The 23784-nt window shown below is 41.5% G+C and overlaps 1 protein-coding gene across 1 annotated transcript in view; it reads left to right on the top strand.

Annotated features, from left to right (window-relative positions):
* The first annotated feature begins 14277 nt into the window (after nucleotides 1-14277).
* Nucleotides 14278-23784, top strand: part of LOC113021122 (protein shisa-8) — a 135356-nt gene continuing 125849 nt past the window's right edge. Inside the window, exons 1-2 of the mRNA XM_026165583.2 lie at nucleotides 14278-16432; nucleotides 16855-17494. Coding sequence (XP_026021368.1) covers nucleotides 16929-17494 — 566 coding nt within the window. The 5' untranslated portion in view covers nucleotides 14278-16432; nucleotides 16855-16928. The remainder of the gene's footprint in view (nucleotides 16433-16854; nucleotides 17495-23784) is intronic.

Genomic DNA, 23784 nt, shown 5'->3' on the forward strand with positions numbered 1-23784 from the left:
TGGCCATTTAGAAGTCGGCCATCTTGGATACAACTTTTGTTTTTTCAATAGGAAGAGGGCCATGTGACACATCAAACTTATTGGTAATGTCACAAGAAAAACAATGGTGTGCTTGGTTTCAACATAACTTTATTCTTTCATGAGTTATTTACAAGTTCCTGACCACTTATAAAATGTGTTCAATGTGTTGCCCATTGTGTTGGATTGTCAATGCAACCCTCTTCTCCCACTCTTCACACACTGATAGCAACACCGCAGGAGAAATGCCAGCACAGGCATCCAGTATCTGTAGTTTCAGGTGCTGTACATCTCATATCTTCACACCATAGACAATTGCTTTCAGATGACCCCAAAGATAAAAGTCTAAGGGGGTCATATCGGGAGACCTTGGGGGCCATTCAACTGGCCCACAACGACCAATCCACTTTCCAGGAAACTGTTCATCTAGGAATGCTCGGACCTGGCACCCATAATGTGGTGGTCCACCATCTTGCTGGAAAAACTCAGGGAACGTGCCAGCTTCAGTGCATAAAGGGGGAAACACTTCATCATGTAGCAATTTCAAATATCCAGTGGCCTTGAGGTTTCCATTGATGAAGAATGGACCCACTATCGTTGTACCCCATATACCACACCAAACCATCACTTTTTGTTGTTCCAACAGTCTTGGAGGGATCCATCCAATGTGGGTTAGTGTCAGACCAATAGCGGTGGTTTTGCTTGTTAACTTCACCATTCACATAAAAGTTTGCCTCGTCACTGAACAAAATCTTCTGCGTGAACTGAGGGTCCTGTTCCAATTTTTGTTTTGCCCATTCTGCGCGCCGATCTGGGTCATCCTGGTTGAGATGCTGCAGTAGCTGGAGTTTGTAAGGGTGCCATTTGTGAGTAGCTAATATCTGCCAAAGGGATGTTCGACTAATGCCACTCTCCAGTGACATGCGGCGAGTGTTACGCTGTGGGCTCTTGCTGAATGAAGCTAGGACAGCCACTGGTGTTTCTCTATTAGTGACAGTTTTCTTGCGTCCACATTTTGGCAAATCCAACACTGAACCAGTTTCACGAAACTTAGCAAGCAGTTTGCTAACTGTAACATGGGAGGTCTCGTAGGGTGTCTTGCATTGAAATGGTAAATGGACTGGTTCTTATATAGCGGTTTTCTACTCTGTCTGAACACTCAAAGCGCTTTATACAACTAATTCATTCACCCAATCACATCCATTCACACAAGCACTTCTAAGCTTAAGTGCTAAGTATCTAACATTCGCACACGCTCTGCCACCTGAGCTACAGCCACCCCATAAAATCTGCTGCAATGACCCGGTTACTGCGTTCACCAGATATCAACACAATTTCGATCCGCTCCTCACGTGTTAACCTCTTCGACATGTCAATGGCTGTTAACAAAGAGAAACTTGTAAATAACTCATAAAAGAATAAAGTTATGTTGAAACCAAGAACACCATTGTTTTTCTTGTGACATTACCAATAAGTTTGATGTGTCACATAGCCCTCTTCCTATTGAAAAAACAAAAGTTGTATCTAAGATGGCCGACTTCTAAATGGCCACCATGGTCACCACCCATCTTGAGGAGTTTGCCCCCTCACATATACTAATGTGCCACAAACAGGACTTTAATATCACCAACCATTCCCATTTTATTACGGTGTATCCATACAAATGGCCCACCCTGTACTTATATGGAGATCACTTATAGAACTTTTGATATAATCAAGCACAGTGGCCTGGTTAGCAGCTCAGGAGACTACTGCAAAAGCACAGAAGCCACCAGTGAAGACTTCGAGGTGTACTGCAAGCAGGGTCTGCAACTGTGAGGTTAGTGAAGTGAAAATATGATTCAGGACAGGATACAGGGAACACAGGAGGCTGAAAATCAGCGCAGTTGAACATCTGATGGGTCGTAGCATTCTGGAACAGGTCAGATGTTGGTTGGGAAGGCAGACTCTAAATACTTGGAGGTCAGCTAACTCAGCTACGAGATTCCAAACTCTTGGAAGTAATTTGTTGAAATCATCCAGCTCAATGGCAAGCTTGGTCAACTCTTGGGTATGGGGGACAGCAAAATCAGTCACTCTGGCTTTGGTGAGCTAGAAAGTTCACTGGCAAATGAGGACGCTGATAGTTAGTCTCAGACTTTTGTCAGAAAGCTGCAGAGTTACCTCTAAGTTACCTCAGAGGGTTACCTCTGATGACCTGTAATTGTCATAAATGAGCTTTGATGATAATTGTCACTTGACTTAAGGCACACGTGTCCAGCTTGTGCTCAGTGTCCTTAAATTTTTTAAAATTCCAATAAAACAAGTCTCTCTACAGCAAGTTTCTTTTACAACTTTTTTCTTTTAGGATCTCCAAAGTTTTAAATAATCAACCTGTCCAGTTCAAACCTACTGAAATAGGTTTATTTCACACATAAAATCCACTTATAGCCATGTCATGTTTAATCTTTTTATAAGACACCAGCAGAGTCTGTTCAGTACTGTAATTAGAATATTACAGTTTTCACAACGTATCCTCCCACCAAATGATCTTCCAGAAGACGAGTGCTGCGCTGTGCTTTAAATATCCATCCACTCACATCAATAACAATTACGATGATGATTATGATGATAAAGGATTGTGCTACAGTCCTCTCGGGCTATCGTGTGATTACATTAGCAATGACAAAGATAATGAAATTCATACACAATTGATTATATTTCCGATAAACCTTTATGGTGATGTCAAATTCAGATCATTATTCTGTATGAGAGAAAGTTTATGCGTGCTTTGGCTGACTGTATCTCTGCATCAAGTGTCACTATAGATGTAACAATGGCCCGCTAAGGACTAATAATGATTGTATAAGTTAAGGGCTCGCAGCATGCAAATCGAGCTCTTCGTTTGTGCATGCATCTGCTTATTTAATGCATTTTGAACTTCCTGTTAATGAAAGCTGGTGAAATATGACACATCCCATTCACAGCATTACACCAGCATCATACTGTACACTGTACAGACATGACATATGGTGGAAGCGTCTCTGTGTGAAGCTGTGTTTGGGTGTGAAAACTACCAGAAGTATGTGTGATAGGAATGATGGGAATTGCTATTTAAAGATGTCTCAAGTATAAAGTCAAGCAAATATTATTGTAAAGGAAATACTATTTTTCATGTTCAGTTACATTCAGCCCTTTATGATGTGTCTGCACTGAGCCCGCTGGGAGATGTTAAGTCTGCATATTAAAAAAAAGCATCTGCCTTTCTATCGCAGATGTGGCCTGGATCATTTTTCTCTGTCTTCATTTTCAAAACACTGCAATCCTTTGGGGAGGCCTCATTAGCAATCTCACAAAAAATATCCTCAAAAGTTAAATAAGTGTCATCTCTATTAAACATTTCTTTCACACACTCAGTTCAGATGTTATAAGACAATAATTGTTCTTCATAATTTGGTCTCAGTTTCATACATGTCAGGGGTAGATTGTGATATAACCAGTCGGCTGCAATCATCCATTGTAATCAGTAATAAATACATCCTGAGCCAGATGTTGTAAAAGAAAAAACCCTGTTGTGTTACATGTCTTATTAGGCGAGAGTTGGGAGTTCGCCTTGTAATCGGAAGGTTGCCGGTTCGAGCCCCTGCTTGGACAGTCTTGGTCGTTGTGTGCCAGTGTCTGGCAGCCTCGCCTCTGTCAGTGCGCCCCAGGGTGGCTGTGGCTACAGTGTAGCTTGCCATCACCTTTGCTGTTTTGGTGCACATTGTCGGTCTGTGTCTTTGGCTGGCTTTTCCTGTGCTTCATAACAAACATCCTTTAAATTTTCTTCAGTTTTATTTATATAGCACCAAATCACAACGACAGCCACCCCAAGGTGCTTTATAGTGTCAGGTAAAGATGCTACAGTATTAATGAGAACAGGCACTAGGTAACGGTGGGAAGAAAGAACTTCCTTATAACAAAGAACCTTGCTGAGAACCATTCCAATGGACAGTCGGGCATCTGACTGTCCATTGATCGGGCTGGGGTGTGAAAGAAACAAGGAAAAAGAAGCGCTTTGTCAACCTGTGCATCAGTGGTGACCTTTTATTTTATAAATCTGGGTTTATCTGTCTATTCTCTATCTGCAACAATAAACGGATTGACTATTCCCACTAGGAGCTCAGTCTGAGTGGAGTTTTTTTTCTCCTCCTCTTACCTCATGTAGTGTATTTTCGTTGTTTTTTCCTATCAGCCTACCTTTCTGACATGTCTGCCCAATGTGATGTTTGTGTAAAGTTGGTCAGAAGGTTCCTTTGTAAGTGCGCATGCGCCATTAGCGTGCTGCCTGCTGTAACCCTAATTTCCCTCGGGATGAATAAAGTATTCTGATTCTGATTCTGATTAATACAACCTGATATGCTGTCACCCTACTACCAGATAAATGGACTTGTGCACTGCTAACATAAATGACTCCAACTCAGGGCTAAACTGAAGTGTCAGTAGTACAGCTGAAGCAAGCGTCTGTGGTGAAAATTGCAGCTGCAATCTCAGGAAAAATTCATGTGGGTCATTTTAAGTGTTTCACAGTTATTCAGCTTGTTTAAGGAATAACTGTATCAACCTATTCCAGCATATTTACAGGGAATTAAACTGAAATGTAATAATGATGCAATTTTTTCTCCCTTAGCTGCGATTCAGATATTCCTGTTCGCTACACATGAGGACATCATTTTGATTCAGATTTTTATGATAGGTCGAGATAGTTCTTGCGATGAACCCATTACAGAAGAGCTTTGAAACTTGAGTGGGATAATGAGGTCACTGCAGCAGGCTTTGATGACAACAGAGAAAACCTTTCTGTCGCTGTTTCTAGCTCTGAAGACTAATGAGTTCGCAATATGAAACACAAAAAGGAGACTTCACCTTGTAGGACTTTAATCCACTTTGACACAAGCTGGTTTGACTGTAGCCTAACTGTTTTCAAAGCTTTCCATCTGTCGGGAAAATGTGTTGTCAACATCAGGGGTTTATCAGAACTATGGTTCCAAGAAAGCTCTGATGCACTCAATGTGCTGCCAGACTGTTGGTAAAAAATAAAAAACACAAAAAAAGAAATCTTTTTAAGGAAATGAATAAAACTCTTGGTTAAGTAGCTGTATTTGCTTCTCTTTATCATTTGAGAGCAATAAGAAGCAGACATGCTTCGACTCCTACTGCTCACTGACACCAGATGTATGCAAAATATGTTGCCTAGAACTGTTAATTACATATATATCGTGACTAAATCGGGTCTGTCTCATTGAATTATATATGTTGGACCTCTCTGAATGAATATTTGAATGGATACATTAAATTATTTGGGGGTAATTTTGAATATTCCAGTGTACAGCTCAACCATTAAGCATGCTCTGATCTAACCTCTCTTACGGAGAAGGGGAAAAAAAGTAACTCAGGCATTGCCATGAGCCTACTTCACTCTAGTTTCCCTTTGAAGAAGTTTAAAGAAGAGGAAGCCCTGACTTTGATAGTGCTATCTCAGCATGAACATTTTAGATTAGATCAGGAAAAATATCCCTTCAGAGGCAATTTGTTTTCCAATATGCTACATATTTACACATGGGATTTGGTCTGGTTCACCCTCCTTCATGAAAGCTTCCAGGTGCTCATGTGCTCTTTATGGCATGTATGTAACAGACTGCACAAGAGCCGGAATGCGTTTCTGGAAGTGTGGCGAGATGATAAATATAGAGTTGGATAAACAGCTCTGAGGAGAAGCACTGTGAGATGCATGGTGATGTCATAAGTGGTTCTTTTAGTTTAGGAGCCTGGGTGATGAAAACATCAGCCCTAAACTAGGCTAATCCACTGAAAGCCACAGATTCACTCACATACAAAACACAGACGTTCTCTAAAATCAAACGAGTGCCTGCACAGATCCTTTCAAATTCGTTAGAGATTTTTTTTCACATGTGCTAATGCATGTGATTTACAGTCCTGACACTGCATAGCTTATCAAACATGCTAATTTAATGACTTTACACCTCCAGCCATGTGCGTGTGCGTGCACACATCACTAAGCTGCAATGAAAGTCTAGTGGATTTCACAAATCCGCTTTGTGTCACAAAAGTTTAACAGAAACAGAGAGCCGAGGAGCAGGGAGAGCAAGTCGGGGAGTGTCGACATTAGCTCCATCCAAAACGAAAAGATTCAAACGAGAGGGAGTTACGAAGACATGAAAAACGACCACAAAGAAATGCAAAATGACATGGGTGGACGTAGAAAGCACACACACAAACCCTGGAGGTCTTTTATGAGATGCATAATGAAAACGAAGACACATAAAATGACAACATGCACAAAATGAGAGACTAAATTATCTTGAAGAAAAGCACATTAAAACATTAACACATAGGTGGATATCAATTTCACTCAAAGTCTAAAAACTCTGAACCTGATTAAGATGGATGGAAGTTTAATGAACTATTTAAAGTCTGTTGGGGGTCTCTTCTGACATTTGTGCATCAACTCTTCTTTATTTCAGCCTCTCCTGCCTTATTAGTTTCCCTAACGTCTTTGTTCATCTGTAGGTGACCTTATTATCTTTTTCTCACACACACACACACACACACACACACACACACACACACACACACACACACACACACACACACACACACACACACACACACACACACACACACACAGATTCTTTCAACACCCCTCTTTACTCTAACCCCTTTCTGAGGCACAAGCGAAGACAGATCACATCTCTGACTGGGTGATTGAGTTACTGTGTTTGTCCCCATTGCCACATACACAAACACACACACAAACACACGCACACACACTCACACACACTGTGGATGTGTGTGTGTGTGTGTGTGTGTGTGGATGGCTGTCCGGGGGATTCAGACTGCATTAGGAGGAAACAGAGGCAGACAGCTAATAATGACCTAGACCTCCTGTAGCGACGCAGCAGGATAATGCTCTCTGTACTGGCTGACTTTACAACTAGCTCTCGACCCTTGGTGCTCGTGTTGGATGATTAGGAGTTCTCAGTTCGTTCATTATTGATCACTGAGCAGCCGTCCAGTCATCCATTATCAACTGGAAGAGTCCAACTCACGAGGCACTGATGCTATGAAGGGCCAGTGCAAGCTCAATACTTATGCTTTCAATCAGTACTTTTGTAGTTATTGCAGAAACAAGCAAATTTCAAGTTGCTGCTGCTCAGTCAAGAGTTAAGCTTGTATATTGCATCTGGTTTGAGTGAATGTAGAGTGGTGTTCAGTTATTAGCAGAACACCGGATCATTGATTATCAGCTATAACAGCCAAATTTAGTTAATGCTACCACAAATAGTCAGAAAGTGATCTTTTATTATGGAGTTCACCATAGTTCTCATAACTCCACGCTACTAGTTACCTGCATTGCAGCCAAGCATTCATGTTTTATTTGAGCTTGTTGTTGTCTCCATATTTGCCAGTAATGTCTTTTGCCTTGTTCATTGTACATCCAGTGACTTTCAGGTTCAGAGGTCTTGATGCAGCTGTTTTGGTCTGTTAATGAATTAGAGTTTGAATGAAAGGGATTAAACACCACAAGTGTGAAAACACTGTAAGAGTAAGAAATCTTGTTAGGACGTTGAAACATGTTCACCGCAGGGGAACAGGGCTGGGAATTTATCTCTGTATCATAGTCTGACTGAAAGCAGTCAGGGTATGAGGGGCCGTACAAGCCAAAATTCATTCTTTCACTCTCACACACATATATTCTTCGTTCACATACATACACTTTCACTCTCACATAGTTTTATTTTAATTTTTATATTTAGATATTGTTCTTCTCATGTACACATATTTAACACACACATTGCAATATTGTGCTCTCTTATACATGTATTTCAATGTACATATGTACAAATTTTCACTCTAACATGCAGGCATTTTCATTTATGCATTCCTACATTTTGCTCCCATTTAAATGCATTCAATATGCATTTAATCTCACAAATAATATATGTATGTAAGAAGAGAATGTATGTGAATGAAAGAGTATAGTGGAAACGTAAGGCTGGGTGTCTGTACCGCTGTGATTGGCTGAGAAGCACGCACGGGTCACTTTCAAGTGTCTGACAGCATGGAGGGGGGAGAAGAAACTTGAGTTCTTCAGCAAGCTATCGGGGTGTTAAGAAATATTTTATCATCTCCTGAAAAGGTCACATCATTGTCCTCGTCACTTGATCGAGATGGGACGGGCTCAACTGCACCCAGTGTTACCCACAGCACAGTGGAAAGTGAGATGAGGGAACTTTTTAGACCAGCTAACATCCAGGTAGCTTCAACAAGCCAAGTAGCTACACGGAGTTCGACTGGAGTGGGGCAGTCGTTTAAGGTGTTATTTTTGTGACACTATTATGAGCGCACGTAAAAAAAAATTGCAGGTGCAAGTGTTGCATTTTAAGGAAATTTGTACATATGTACATTGAAATACATGTATAAGAGAGCACAATATTGCAATGTGTGTGTTAAATATGTGTACATGAGAATAAAAATATCTAAATATAAAAATTAAAATAAAACTATGTGAGAGTGTAAATATATGTATGTGACAGAAGAATGTATGTGTGTGAGAGTGAAAGAATGAATTTTGGCTTGTACAGCCCCTCAAAGTCAGGCAGTCAGTGTCAATACTTCTAGAGTTAGCATGTTGCTCAACAATGCTTTCATAGTTGTGGGATGATGTTTATACAAAACATATAGTTTAATAGATGAAGCATCTGTTTATTGCCATTTCTAAAAAAAAGTGCTGTTAACTAGAACCTTGTTGGCCCGAAGGATGAATGTGGTTTTTTGCTGGAAGCCGGACAGGATGATGTTAATCTGCAAATCATACAAAAACTGAACTGCGTCAAAAGGTAAGTAGGTTATGAAGCGCCTTGAGGCGACTTTTGTTGTGATTTGGCGCTATATAAATAAAATTGAATTGAATTGAATTGAATTTAAAATGGTTTGCATTTCTCGAAAAAAAAAATCATCAAATATAGCATATACTCTGTGTGTGTGTGTGTGTGTGTGTGTGTGTGTGTGTGTGTGTGTGTGTGTGTGTGTGTGTGTGTGTGTGTGTGTGAAACTGAAACTGATCCACACTGTTAATGTGAGTTTAGCACAGGGCTCTCCTTACAGCGCAGACAGACAGGGCGAGCTCTCCACACAAACAGTGATCACAGTACGAAAGGGGCCACAGCTGGGAATTAGACCCAGCTGGTCCACATGGGAGATTCTTCAACTAAAAAAGAAAAGAAGAAAAAAAAAACTTTCGGCTGCTCTCTTATTCACGAGCGGTCGCCACAGCGGGTAATTCCGTATATTTGATTTGGCAGATTTTTACATCGGATTCCCTTCCTGATGCAACCCCCAGAGGGATCTGAGACGCATTCTGCAAATAAAAATTTTATTTAAAGAGAACTGTAATGATGAGAGCAGAGAAAGACATTTAAACCTCCAGCGAGACAGTCTAAAATGTCTTATTTTTGATATTAAAAACTGAAAACTGGAAAAAAAAAAAAGTAGAAAACTAGCTGTAATAGTAAACTGAAGTAAACTGAGTTTGTTAGCTCAGGCCGAATAACTGCTCATGGTGGTTTGAATTTGTGTAACTTGGAGTATCTGTTTTTCCGTGCATCCTCTCATGGCCTGGCCTGACTTGCTGTCATGTATCTCCATCCATTTACTCTGCCCTGAAACAATCCTTTGGGAGTGACAGTCAGTGACAGTGAGAGACTAAAGGAAGGATGCCTAGCTATAGCAAGCAAAAGAGGAGTGATACGGTGCCGAAAGAATGCTACATTACAAGGAAAAACAGAGTGGAACTGACAGGAGTGGCGTGGTGCTGCACATGCACTGGAATCTGAGAGACACGGGAGACAGTTTGATGAGAGGATACGAAAGAAAGTGAGGTGAGAGATGGAGACAGACTCAGGAAAGGATAAAGTAAAAGTAAAGAGGAGACGTGGTTTGAAGTGGCAGCGGAGATGGCAGGTGACAGAGATGAAAACTGAGGTTAGCTTTGAGGAAACGCTTCTATCCTCCTTAAATTTGAAATGAAATTTTCCAAAGGGTGAAGAAAAGGGAAGGAAGAGAAAGTAAAGAACGGAAGTGAATGATGAGGAACGTAAGGGAGAAAAAGAGGGGAAGAGTGAAAAGCGAGGAGGATGAAAAGATAGAGGCAAAGAGAAAAGTGAGAAGAGATGACATTTCTGCTGTCTTTGAAAATGATCCTTCTGATGGACTTAGGTTCATTTCACTATAGCAGCAGTTCCTGTTTATACAATGCAAACCGGAGCTACCAGTAACAAAAAAACTTTGAACCAGATGTTATGAATTCTTTCAAAAATATGTAACTTTCACTGTGGACTGCACTCATGTCTAATTTTATTGACCACCAACAAACAAACCGACAAACAAATGAGCATTCTGGAGCAATAATGAAAATGTGTGCTCTGCTGATTAAAACCCAAAGTAAAAGCAAATCGAGTGCTCCCTAAACCAGGACCTGCCACATGCCGGCATGTGCCGGTCACAGCTCTTCTCTGCACTGTGCAGCTTGAAGTTTCCTGCAATTTTCTGGATAAGTAACACTATGCAAAAAGGCAGACATGCAACAAAAATCAAACGCCTGGCACAACAGAAGGTGAAGCGCTTGTCCCTCGAAGCGGATCATCATCTGTTGTCTGCAAATACTTTTGATTTAACACAAATAATGTTCCCTAAGAAGAAATCATCTGCAAAGAGTGCTGCATGTGTGCTGCAGTGACACTGACTCAGACGCCCATGAAAGCGAGCCTGTACAGCATGTCAGCGTATTCATCCAGCTCACAAAGACGCACCGACAGCTGTTGATTATTTTGCTTCCAGTTTCACATCCATCATGCAGACACAATGAAATGAGTGAAAGACTTTATATTATTTGTCTGCAAAGACTATTTTACAAATTTTGCAAAGACTATTTTAAGGAATTTAAGATTCCTTAAATGAAATATATAGCACAAAGTAAAGGTGACATGGAATTCTTTTTGGTAGCACTTTATAATAATGTCACACTTTTAAGCATTAGTAAGGTATTAGTAAATGTGGAGGGCGTGGCCTGCGGCTGCGGGGGAGGTGGACGCACCTGAGCGGCATCCACAATCACGCCTCGCTGGCTTAAAACAAGAATGAAGGTCTTGTGGTGCTGCTGATGTGTGCGCGGCTGGCGACTCTGAAAGTGTTCGCTCTGAGCTTGTGGGTGTTGCACTATCAACCAGTTGGTCCCAAACTCTCTTAACTCCTTCCAATTAAGAAAAACCAACACAATCACTGGGCAACACTCCACTAATTTTTTCCACTAATCACAAGGACGTTGCCATCCTGTTTCTACTCTAGTGTAACTGAACTAAGTAGCTTATTTGTACGATTGGAAACAATCAGGCTGCAAAATTTCCTAAAGTCTGACAGGTTTGCATTAAGCTAACTGTCTCCAATCAAAAGCTGATTTCCATGTTTTACACAAACTGCCCTGATTACTGTTCGCTGTGAAACAGTGCAAACAAAAAGAGCTGTTGGTTGGAAGGGAAAGAGAAGCTTCAAGCAGTGAGCAATGAGTGAGTTTGCATGAATGAATAAGGTTAAGTGATTAAATGAAAACTGCTGTTATTTGACTAAATCACTGTGCTTACTTTCCCAGAATAAAACATCGTGCTACATTAAAAGAATGGAACGTTTTTAATCAGCACGGTGAACTTATTTTACATACACTGCTATATCTAATTAATGCTAAGGAGAGTTTTAGTTCGCAGACCTGAACTGATGGTCTGTCCACTTAACACACATCTGTATGGTAGTTGATAATTAAACCCAAAAGTCCATGCGGTTACAAAAAATTGGCATCTTCAGCATCTGAGTACAAAATTGACTTTATTGGAACCCAAGGTTACCTGAGCAGACTCACCCAAACTGTAACACGGCAGTTCTGCAGAGATGTGTTCAAGTTGTTCAATCAACACATTCATGCTGTTGACTTTTGTGCATTGTAACTTTCTGTAAATCAAATGTCTTTTGTAGAGCACAAATGTGTGCGCTGGCATTCTCAGTATCTGACACAAAGGTCCTTAAATGTTACTGTAAGGCTGTCCTTGTTAAGGGAGAAAATAATACATGCGTATGCATCCTAGGTAACATCACCAAAGAGCAAAGCTATGCAATGCAGAAATGGGAGTCTGCGTGCTGTCAGACCATAGCCATGCAGAAAAGAAGAGAGAAAGTGAAGTGATTTAAGATCTCCCATTCAATCTGTTCTCTGCCCGCCATCGTTCCCCTGGGGCCATCTTTGTACCTCTTCATCCATTTTCATCCCTCTTTGCCTCCTGTCCTGCTCTTCAGCCAACACGCTGTGCACCTATGTCTCACTGCCTTTCTGACCACTGAAAAGCAGCATCTTGCCTATCTGAAAGCACACCAAGCTTTCAATCACACTGACTTTGAATTTTTTTTCTTTCCTTTTAATTAATGACCTTCTTTAAATGAGAGAAAATATGCTGAGGACACTGCCAGACAGGAGGACGGAGGAGGAGGATTAGCTGATTTGTGCCACGTAGCGGTGGTGTGAAGTCACCGGAGCGTGCGTGTCGGCATGAATGTTTTCGTGTACCTTTGAAGTAGGCACATGTGTGTTTCTTTGACATAACTCCTGACGCGCTTTGCCAGAGATTTTAAGCGAATTTAGGCCGAGAGGGTTGGACAGAGTACACACAGCAAGAGAACATGAGCCTTGGGCTTGCAGGGGCAAAAAAAAGAGAAAAAAAACAAAGGATAGCGTGACTCAAACACAAGAGTCTGTAGTGAATGTGTGAGAGAGGGGAAAAGAAAATGGATGATAAGAAGATAAACAAAGATAAAATAGAGAGGGGGTGAGAAGGAAAGTATAGGAAAGCTTTAAAGCTTTTATGCAAAAATGATGATGCTTGGCCCCTTCAAAGCCAGACCCAAAGGCACTACTTCTTTTGCTTCTTTAAAAATCTGGCTCACATTCCGCATTAAATCTGTAAGTATTCAAAATTCATAATCGTCTGCTTCGCCATCTCTCTTCAGTTCATCCTGGAAATTTTCTTGGAGACTGTCCGTCCCTGTTCCTCTCCTGCCTTTCCTGTTTCTTTCTCTCCACGCCCAATGTCACCTTCCCTTGAGATGGTTTTCCTCCTACCTGTCTGCTCCCTTCCTATGTATATCTCTCGCTCCCTCCCTCACTCCTACTATCCCTCTGTCAGTTCCTATTCCACTAGCTTTCTCCATGTTTCTTAATCCCCCTCCCTTTCCTATGATAATTCCTCTTCTCTTTCCCTCCCCCTGCTCTATTCTGTCAAGCCACCCTCTTTCTTTGGCAGCCGCTGTCCTCTTCTCTCCTCCCCTCTTTTCTCTCTCTTCCTGCCTCCTCCTTCTCCTTCCTCTCTGTTTATCTAAGTCTTGTTTCCTCTTCCTTCCTTCCTTCCTTTCTTCTTTACTTCTCTTTCTCACTTCAACCACCGCTCGCTCTTTCCCTAAATCAGCCCTAATAGACTGCAGTGCCACGCATGGTCCAAACATGCTCACACAAAGACGAACTGTGCAGAGGTATTAGCGCAGTAATTACGCTGAGGCACAAACACGCACACATTGCAGATGAACACACCAGCATTCCTGCACATTACAACGTGCTGCTCAGTCAGCATCAATTCTTCCTATATGTTGAACTGTGGCATTTTGGAAAAAGGAAAACAGCACAGAGGAGGGAGAACCATGGAAAAATGGGCAAAGAGAGTGGATAAAGCATAGGAACAATGGAAGAATGAAAACCCAGGCACAGGGCACCGGACATAGATAAAAGAAACTGAAAAGGTTAGAAAGACAAAAGGCAAACGGAGATGAAAAAGGACAGAAATAGAGGTAACCTGAAACAAAAGGGACAAAGAGTGAGTGTTGACGAGGCCGAGACAAAAACACAGGAAAAATCAGGAGGAGGGAAAAAGAGAGAGGGAGAGAGTGTCAGTGACACATAATGAGGGAGGAGGAGAGTGAAAGGGAGAGTCAGCAAGCGGGAGCTGTGTTCATTTGCGCACAAAAGATATGAGTGAGTATGGATGTGTGTGTGTGTATGTGTGTGTGTGTGTATGAGAGAGAGAGAGAGAGAGAGAGAGAGAGAGAGAGAGAGAGAGATGCTGAGAAGGAGGGGAGGAGTGAGCAAAAGAGGGAGGAGTGACTTGGGAGAGGGAGGAGTGAGAGCGAGAGTGCGCGGGATATTGTCATCTGGTCCTGCCAGAGCAGCAGCAGCAGCAGCACTGCGAGCATCACCAGTGGACGGGATACACCCGCTGCAAGCAGAGTGAGGCGACGAGGAAAGGATGGAATACACACTGATGAGGAAGCAGCAGCAACAACAACAACGGGGAAACATGGAATAAAAAGAGCATTTATAGCGTCTCCTTTGCTCTTCACTTCTGTTTGGAGCATCCCACAAGCAGATCACCAGTGAAAACACATACATATGATATATATATAAAATTCCTATACATATATATCAAATTATGCCTGTTTTCAAAGAAGCTGCAGCCGGACAAAGGACTTAATTGACAGCAAAATGTATGAAAATTGGGGGATAATGTGCAACATTTGCTTAAAAACTGTTGCATATTAATGCTTTAAGCTTTTTTGTAATTCATTCTTTTTTTTTTGTTCTCAGTGGGGAAAAAAGACAAATTAAAAAGATATATATATACATTGATGCTAACGGAAAAATTGAAAAACCTGCCAACTGAATAGTTGAACAAGCAAGAGCGAAGCTCTTCTGCTGCACGCAGCTCTATATTTCCAAAAGGGGGCTTCTTTTGAAAACAGGATATTTTTTGATCTGCCCTCGGTGCCACTCTGCTGTTTGGCTGTCGCATCTCCACTTGTCTTTGTCATCCAGCTGGGCTGCGGGAATATTTATTCCAGCAAGGCTCGTGCAAGTGCGCTGGCTGAAAGTGCAAAGGGCAGTCCACGGGCTCTCTGACCTCACAGTGATATTTCCTCAGCAACAACAAACAGCCCTACTTAGAGGCTGTGGGCAAACAGTAAGGTAAGTTGTGGAAGAGACAGAAAAAGAGAAAATTATAAAATAGAGAAGATAGAGCGAGATCAGAGTGTAAAGAAAGAAAAGAAAAGACTGAGCCAAACACAGGAGCAGACACAGCCATTAAAGAACAAACCACTCCACTCCTGGTCAAGTATTTCCGACAGGTTTATCTTTCTCACGGCTACTCCAGAGTCTCGGCTGCAGCAGCACCAAGACATTAAGATCACAACATCAGCCCTCCCCTTTCTCCCCCCCTCTCTCTCATCTCTCCTCGCCTAAGCACTTGAAGGGCAGGACTGAGCGGGCTGATAGACAGAGTACCCAGCTGGTGTCCTGGGTCTGTTAGAGACCCTGGGATCCACGGAGAGGAGGGGTTTCAGTGGAGCACACACAGAGCAGCAGCAACAGGAGCCCGGTGCCCGCAGAGCACGAAAAACCACTGGACTCTTGTGGGTCGCTTAAAAGAGACTGACACTGACAGTGTGCTATCACCAGGGGGATTGGAGCTGTATGTGTTCACAAAGTGAATGTGAGATTACGTGTACGCGAAAACACGCCTCAGGTGCAAGAGGGACGCTTTTGGACTGTAATCACCACAGGATTTTAGCTTGACGAGACCCTGGAGTAATTTCCCCAAAAAAACAGAACAGCTGTTGTTACCTGTTGGCTCTGACTGGAAATAGAAAGGAACTATCCAATACTGTCTTTAGTCATAAAAGCTGAATATTTAACAATACAAAAACTTCAGTGGATGAAAGACTGGAGCTGCGCTTCTAGGAGAGGAAGTAAACACCCACCAAAGTGGACTCAGGTGACAGCAAAAAGATGCCCACTACAAAAATAAAAAAGCTTTCTGTGAGCGCCGACGGTGAGAGTAAGAGGATGATGGATGCAAGTTAAATCTCAAGAGGGAGTAGTGGGTGACGAAGACAACTTAAGTGAAAAACTATTGATCAGAGTTTTTTTTATTCCCTTTTCTTTCTTTTTAATGATATCGCAACTGATTTGGCTCCATTGCCGAGCATTAGAGTTTTTTCCCCACACCGGAATATGAGTCCATCTTTGGAGTGAAAAGTTGGGAACCCATGACTGCCTGCAGGTTTCAGAGATATCTGCCTTTACAGCTAGCAACATCAGGACCCCAGACTTCCCACTTTTTGCGGATTATTCGTTCACTCTGCGGGGGAGCTTACTGTCAGAAATGCCAGAGGCGAGTTCATCCGTAGGTAACGCGGCCTCCTAAACTGGATTCCCTCCAAGCCACCAGCTTTGGATTTGTCTACAACCGCCTCTGCTGTCTGCCGATGACATATGGCTTTGTAAAAGGTGACAGAAATTTTAGAATGCGCTTTGACACACACACCTACACGTATTTAACTGCCGAGGACTATCGTGTGTCTCTGCATGTGAGTTTCCGCTCACAAGGGCCCACGTTTACTTTAGCTAGGAGCATGTTAAAATGGGAGATTCTTTTTCCTCACTTGTTCTGCTCCCACAGTGACAGTTTAGTTTTCTGTAAATCGGAATTTTAATAACTAGTTAATGAAGGCTTTTTTAAAATGCTTCTTCAGATTATCACTCTGGGAAAAATCTCTTGATCTCTCCTCTTCAGCTTCCTGTTTCACTGATACTGTATCTCATTAAGTTGCACTGCTTGCACAGCAAAAAGATTCATTTATTTGCTATAACTAACAGCTCTGGGCAAGGAGGATATTTAACTCTCTATTTCTTTTATTTCTAACACCTAGGTGCTTTCAGTTGGAACTGTCATTAACTCTTACACATCAGGACTAACATCACAAGATACTGGAGTAAGACCAAGATGGCTGCCATCATTCATCCACTCTTGGTGAACTTATCTTTAGCCGTCCTCCTGGGTTTGATCTCTCTGGGAGGTCTGAACTTTCAGCCGTCAGGTCAGGCTTTGGCGCAGTTCTCTTCCAACAACCAGACAACAGAACCATCTACGTCACCAGAAGCAGCGCTAATAACCCCGACACCAGACACAGAGGAGCAAGCAGGTCCGACTGGGGATAACCGCTGTTGGGGTTACTATGATGTGATGGGCCAGTGGGACCCACCTTTTAACTGTAACGCAGGTATCTACCTGTTCTGTTGCGGTTCCTGCTTCTACCGCTTCTGCTGCCAGTTCAAAATCCACAGTTTGGATCAGACATCCTGTTCAAATTATGACACACCTGTGTGGGCAAACACGGGACGACCGGTGGCACCTGTTACAGAAGCCCAGGAGGAACCGGACCGGGATCGGACCCACATGATTGTGTATATTATCTGTGGAGTGGTGGCCATCATGGTGCTGGTGGGGATTTTCACCAAACTTGGGCTGGAGAAGAGTCAAGGAGGGCAGACCGACATGACCAACTCTAGGTAGGAACTGAGAAAAGTAAAACAATGAATGAAGTGATATGCAATAGATGAATGATACTGGGCATCGACTAAAGAGTTAAGTAAAAATATTTTTGAGGAAATTAAGTTTTTTGCCAAATGAGAGATAAATGTCTTTAAAGTTGCTAAAGCTAGCAGCCAGTTAACAAAGCTGCTTTTCTGGGTAGTATTCTCTATGTGAAGCTAAGCTAACCTTCTACTGGCCACACCTACATATTCAGACAATAAGTTGGTTCTGATTTTAGCAGACTATAGGGCTAGCATGCAACTCCAACAGAACCAAAGTAGCAGTGCAACCAAATTTTATTAGACTCATTTTGGTAATTTCCAGCTCTACATTTTATCCACTAAATCTACTAGCGTAGCTTTGCATGACTGGGTATTTGTGCAACTCCCTACCTAGTATCCTCTCTCTTTTAGACAGCACTCCCTTTAAGACAGCGTTTTCCTGATTGGTTGCTTCTTGCAAACAACGATTTTGATGATGGGTGGGGTTCCTGTGCTCTCAGCCAGAGAGAAATGTCAAACTATGGAGTTGTATCACAGAAAAAGAAGAAAGTTTCTTTTCTGTGAGAATAACCCTGCTTATTTGCAAACATGTCTTTGAAACTCATTTCAATTCACAGCCATAACATCCCATCTCCGTGTCCAAGTCATTCTCTGAATGTTCAAGTATTTATTCTCAACATATGTGAAATGGGAAAACACATGGCTGAGAAGGTCACCAGCTCGGTAATGAATAAAGTGAGTGAATCACAGTGAGGTGATAATGGGTGTGAAGTTTGCAACCACGAGGGAGCAATGGATATGGTGATAGGGTGGGAAAGAGCGAAAGACCACAGGATGGAGGTCAGGCAGCAGGATGGAGATTCCAAAGGACAGATGATTTCGGAGGAAATGACAGTGAGGTTGCGTTGTGTTTTCTCTGCATCAGTGTAGCTGTTTCACATTGATGGGTGATTGATTGCTGTGACACAACTATGACTGTGGCAATGTGTGGCCTCCAGAGAGCAATGAGAAGAGAGAGGTTTTTTTTTTTTTTTTGGAAGGGTGGAATATTGAGCGGATCTGACTGGAATGCAGCCAGTGGCTAATTCTAGTACAGAGAACGGGTGGGGGTGGGGGTTGGTGTATGTGCGTGGATGTGTGGGTGTGTGAGAGAGAGGGAGTGCTTGGTTTGACCGGATAGCCTGTTGGGTGTTAAGAGTAAGAGCTTCTTTAAAATCCTGTCATCGCCGCGTTTCCTCTCAACCTCCCCAAAGCATGATGAAGAGGAGAAGAGGAGGAGAAGGAAGAAGCAGTAGACATCAGCACTTGTTAATGTTAAACTGCACCATGCCACCAATAACACAATGAAAGATGGCATCGCTTGGCACATTTTATTACCCGAATCAAACAACTGCGTGAATTTGAATTCTTTAGTCCAAGGATTATTTGAGAAATCCTTCGGAAATCTGGTTGACTGTCTTCACCACATTCAAGGCATAATGTGAAAATAAATGTTCAGAAATGTTACGTGTATCCCTTTAATCGGCAGAATAGAAGTGACATAGGTTGATCACATGGTATTTACTGTAACTGTCCATCCTATAATAAAGCAAACAGCTTCATGGTAATAGTGCAAATTTTTCATGTAATGCAAAATTTATTTTAAAAAAAACAATCAAGTCAATTTTCTAAGTCTAAGCAAATATCACCCCAGATTAAAATAATTAATATTCATTTTCAGCATTTTTATTAACAAACAAGCAAAACCACTTACTCCCTCCAAAAAAAGCAAAATCAAAGAAGTGCCAGTTAGATTGTTCATTATTGTAGGCTCATTTTAAAATAAAATATCTCATTTTGTCAGTTTAGGGTTTTGTTTCCTATGTTATGCCAGGAGATGGAAACATACTCATTATAAAAGTAATTTAACTGTTTTAAAGTATTTCTACTTTTCGTCACAGTTTTGCCAGACATAAATCAACGCAGCAGATAAACATCATCCACTGCTTTCTGTTAGGCTGATATCAGTAAACAAAGCTAATATCAGCCAAGACCAGTACTGCATACAGTATATACGTATTGTTACATAGACAACCAACAGAAGATTTTTAGATACTACAGCAACATCACATTATCTCGTCTAATGCTTCACTCCCTTTAAGAGTAAACATAGGATAACCTCCTTGAGACCAGCAAAAATAAGGGGTTGCCGGTAATTGCTGTGAATTGTTTTGCATTCGTCAACCCATTTGGAGTAGTTATGGTGACCAATTGTACATTTGCAAAGGCAAAGCCATTGCCCAGGTTGTCTAGTCTGACCAATCACGTTTTGACTTGGAGTGACTGGAATCACTCTCACACCGATTGCCAACATGGTGCAATACATCTGAGTCAGTCTGTGTGGATGAGCTCAATGTGTTTCTATGCGGTCCCCAACCCCCAGGCCATCAACCGGTACTGGTCCGTAAGTTGTTTGATACCAAGTTATGAGAGTTGAGGCTCGGCTGTGAAATTTATGGTTTTCAGGGTTTTTATCGGTTTTTATCGTTAACTCGGTTTCCCTGGGTCTTTTCCCTTGTGTTATGAATAATTCTTCTCTTATTTCTGATTAATGTGAATTTATGTTTATGTGGATGGCCACAGATTTGCAACAGAAAGCAACAGATCTGTAGTTTTTGCACATTTATCACAGTTAATAGCTGTATCATAGCAAATACTGATACTGTTGGTACTGTCAGGCTATCAGGTTGTTTCTATGATGAGGTATATAGTTTCCGGTTCACAGCAAGTCAGTGAACATGTCACATCTTCTTCTTTTATCAGATATTTTATATGCCATAATGTATTTATTTATCTTAGAGACAATACTGTATACCTTTTTCTTAAATGAAATATATTTTTTATGTCATAATATACATTTTCTGAACCGAATAATAATTATCCAATATTTTGCCTGTGTACTTAAACTTATCATTCTTATATTGAAATAGAAAAGTTCAGAAAAACAAAATTTAATCAAGTATCCTATTAAGCTATTGTAGTGAGACAGTGTGCACAGTACTGAAGAAGATCTAAATGTAACTGTAATAAACTGTTTTTTTTTTTTATGTTTGCTGTAGGCCCATGTTACTTGCATCTTTGCATTTTGGAATGAGGGCTTGTTGTTTGGTTTATGCTCAGAATGTAAAACTTTCAAGGGTTGTACATGATCATAGAGACAGCTGAAAAAGACAGGAAAAGATATTCTTGTGTTTAAATGTCACATGAGTCTGACAGTCAGCGAGGAGGTAAAATTTCCATAATAGCGACACAAGGTGAACATTTGATTTGCTTTCTTTAACAGATTCAATAGTTTTAAAGTTTCACACTATTGTAAAAGCAAATCTGTCTTCATGTGTTTTTTGAAGCACTTGTTCATTCACCTTGAACATGCTTGCCTTTAATGGAAGCACAAAATGAATGCAGAAATCATGGATTCAAGCAAAGGTCTCCAAGCAAGCTTGTTATTAACTCACAGGATGGGAAAGAGGTCAGAGACAGAGTGATGACCACTGCAGGAGAGGGACAAAACCAGGAGTGAGAAGATATCCAGAGGGAACAGAGGGATGATATTAAGTCACACCGGGGACTCGCTCATTTTACTATCCCATTGTTAAACACAGCCATTTACCTCATATCTGCCAAAGTATGTGTGTGAGTGTGTGTTGTTATATAGGAGAAAGAGGAGAACCCGAGATATGACACATGAGCTAACCACTTCACTGATGTGACCAAAGACCAGTAATGAAAGGACAGTCTGTAGTAGCATTATTATGTGGTGGATGGAAGGATGAGAGGAACAAGCCATGAGAAAGGAAGCTTTTCCGATGAGTGAATGATTAATCCAGAGGGATTCCAAGACATTTTCACTCACAATGTGCCACAGAGAAACACCATATTTTAACACACAGGTACCTCTTTAATATCGACGTCCAGCGTGAGATCTCCTACGATTTCACAAACCTACCATTCTTTTTCAGTTCTATAATTTCTATCACTGTTTGCTTTTCTGACATTAACTTGTTTACCATGACACTCTTTGGTTAGTGCTCCCTTATTGATGACACCAGCAGACCACTTTCCCCTGCAGTCAGATGTTAAGGGACTCCTATCGAACCCTATTGAAAAATGACACTGAAAGGGAACTCACTGTGTTACAATGTAAAGGCAACAGATCCTGACCAGGGTTCAGTATGTGATAGTTTGGGAGTGTGAACAGGCTATCAGTCCTGCTGACAGTAGTAGCCACTATAAAGTATACCTTGCTAGCATCATGTTGGACTGTCATTTGCCTTTTAAGCTAATGACGTATTCAACAAGGTGCTGGAAACATTCCTCAGAGATTTCAGCCAGTGTTGACATGATCCCATCACACGGTTGCTGCAGGTTTGTTAGCTGCACATCCATGTGAATCTCCCGTTCAACCACAAGGTGCTCTATTGGAGTGTGCTGAGGCCATTTGAGCACAGTGAACTCAGGTTCAAGAAACCAGTTTAAAAATTATTGGAGATTTATGACATGACATGTTATCCTGCAGGAAGCAGCCATCAGAAGATGGGTACACTGTGGTCATAAAAGGATGGACATATTCAGCAAAAATATTTAGGCAGACTGCGGCATTAAACCGCTGCCACAAGGCAGTGCCAGATTCTGACCTTATCATCTGAATGTTGTAGCAGAAATCAAGACTCATGAGACCATACAACATTTTTCCAATCTTCTATCCGGTTGTTCAGTGATGACGCGATGAATCCTACTTCCGGGCCTAAAGTAGTCTGCGTTTAATATGGCTTTTGTGTTGTTAACATGTTTAATGTTATGTATTTTCTTCTATTTGATCTCAAAAAGCTCCTAAAACAGTCAGTGATCACTGTTGACCTCCCTCGGCTTTTATTACCGCTAATCATTTATTTAAGCTCAGTTTTTAAAACCTTAGGATGTAGCTACAGCCCAGCCCATGCAGCAGTATATGAATGACTAACCTCGTATTGTGGATGGATTATCTCAGTTGTTCTCCTGGCTGAAGTTTGGTCCTTTTACAGCATCCTGCCATGCGATTACATTTGTTCCTGAGCACCGAGAACACTCACGTTAACCTTTATCGAGTGGAAAAAAAGTTAGCTTGTTTATAGTATGCTAACATAGCTGTGTCGCTAGCGGTCACGTAGCACATCATTATATACCAGCTAGCCAAACTTCAGTAACCCTACAAACGTCACTGCTTTTTAGTTTTCTGTCTTCATTTATGTTGGAAGTGATAGCAGAGCTGTACGTTTTAATTTGTTTCCAAAACCCCGCAGTCAGGACATGCTATATTGTATTTAGATAGAAGCTAGCGAGCTAACTCCCTGCTAACTTCTAACTCCGTTAAATGTCATAAATTCCATTTTCATGGATGCCTGGATGTTAAACTCAATTGTTACACCTGGTAGAGCAGAATGCTGATCATTTTATTAAAGATGAAAGACTTTAGACAGTTTTTCAACTCTCAGTAATGCCATAGTGATCGTTTGATATATGGACCTGCAGCGGAGTTTAGGTCCAGACACGGCTAGTGACGTCAGACTGAACAATCGGATTGTCCAATTGTTGACCATTCTGTTGCCCGTCTGTTAGCACAAAGCTCTGTGGCTTCTGACCTTGGGCATCAGCAAGGTGTTTCTGCCTGATAAACTAGAACTACTTACTGGGCCATTCTCTGTAAACCCTAGAGATGGTCATGCAGGAAAATCCCAGTAGATCAGCAGTTTCTGAAATACTCAGCCCAGTCCATTTGGCATCAACAACAATGTCACTCTTAAAGGCACTTAAATCACGTTTCTTCCACATTCTTACACTCAATTTAAACTTCAGGTTGTGTCAAACATGTCTACAAGCCTAAATGCATGTAGAGATAGTTATTGGCTGATTAGATATCTGCATTAATTGCACTTGAACACTTGTACCCAATGAAGTAGCCAGTGAGTGTAGTGTCTGTTTTGTCTGTAAGAGACACTTTTCTGCCAGGAAAGGCTGCGCCTCCGTGAAACAGTTTATCACATCGATTGCATGTCCATCAACAACTGAAAATTCATATTCAGCCTGCATACATTTGACCGAGAGACACCTTCACCTGGTTGCGGGCGACAAATCTATGCGTGTATGTGAGTTTGGGTGCATGTGTGTGTGCAGTCAACGAATAAATCCAGCCACAAAGCTGTTAAGGTGGTAATGCGCTGAAACCCTGGGTCAAGCAATCACAACAG

The sequence above is a fragment of the Astatotilapia calliptera genome, chromosome 4, assembly GCF_964374335.1.
Source record: "Astatotilapia calliptera chromosome 4, fAstCal68.1, whole genome shotgun sequence".
In the NCBI taxonomy this organism is placed as follows: Eukaryota; Metazoa; Chordata; class Actinopteri; order Cichliformes; family Cichlidae; genus Astatotilapia; species Astatotilapia calliptera.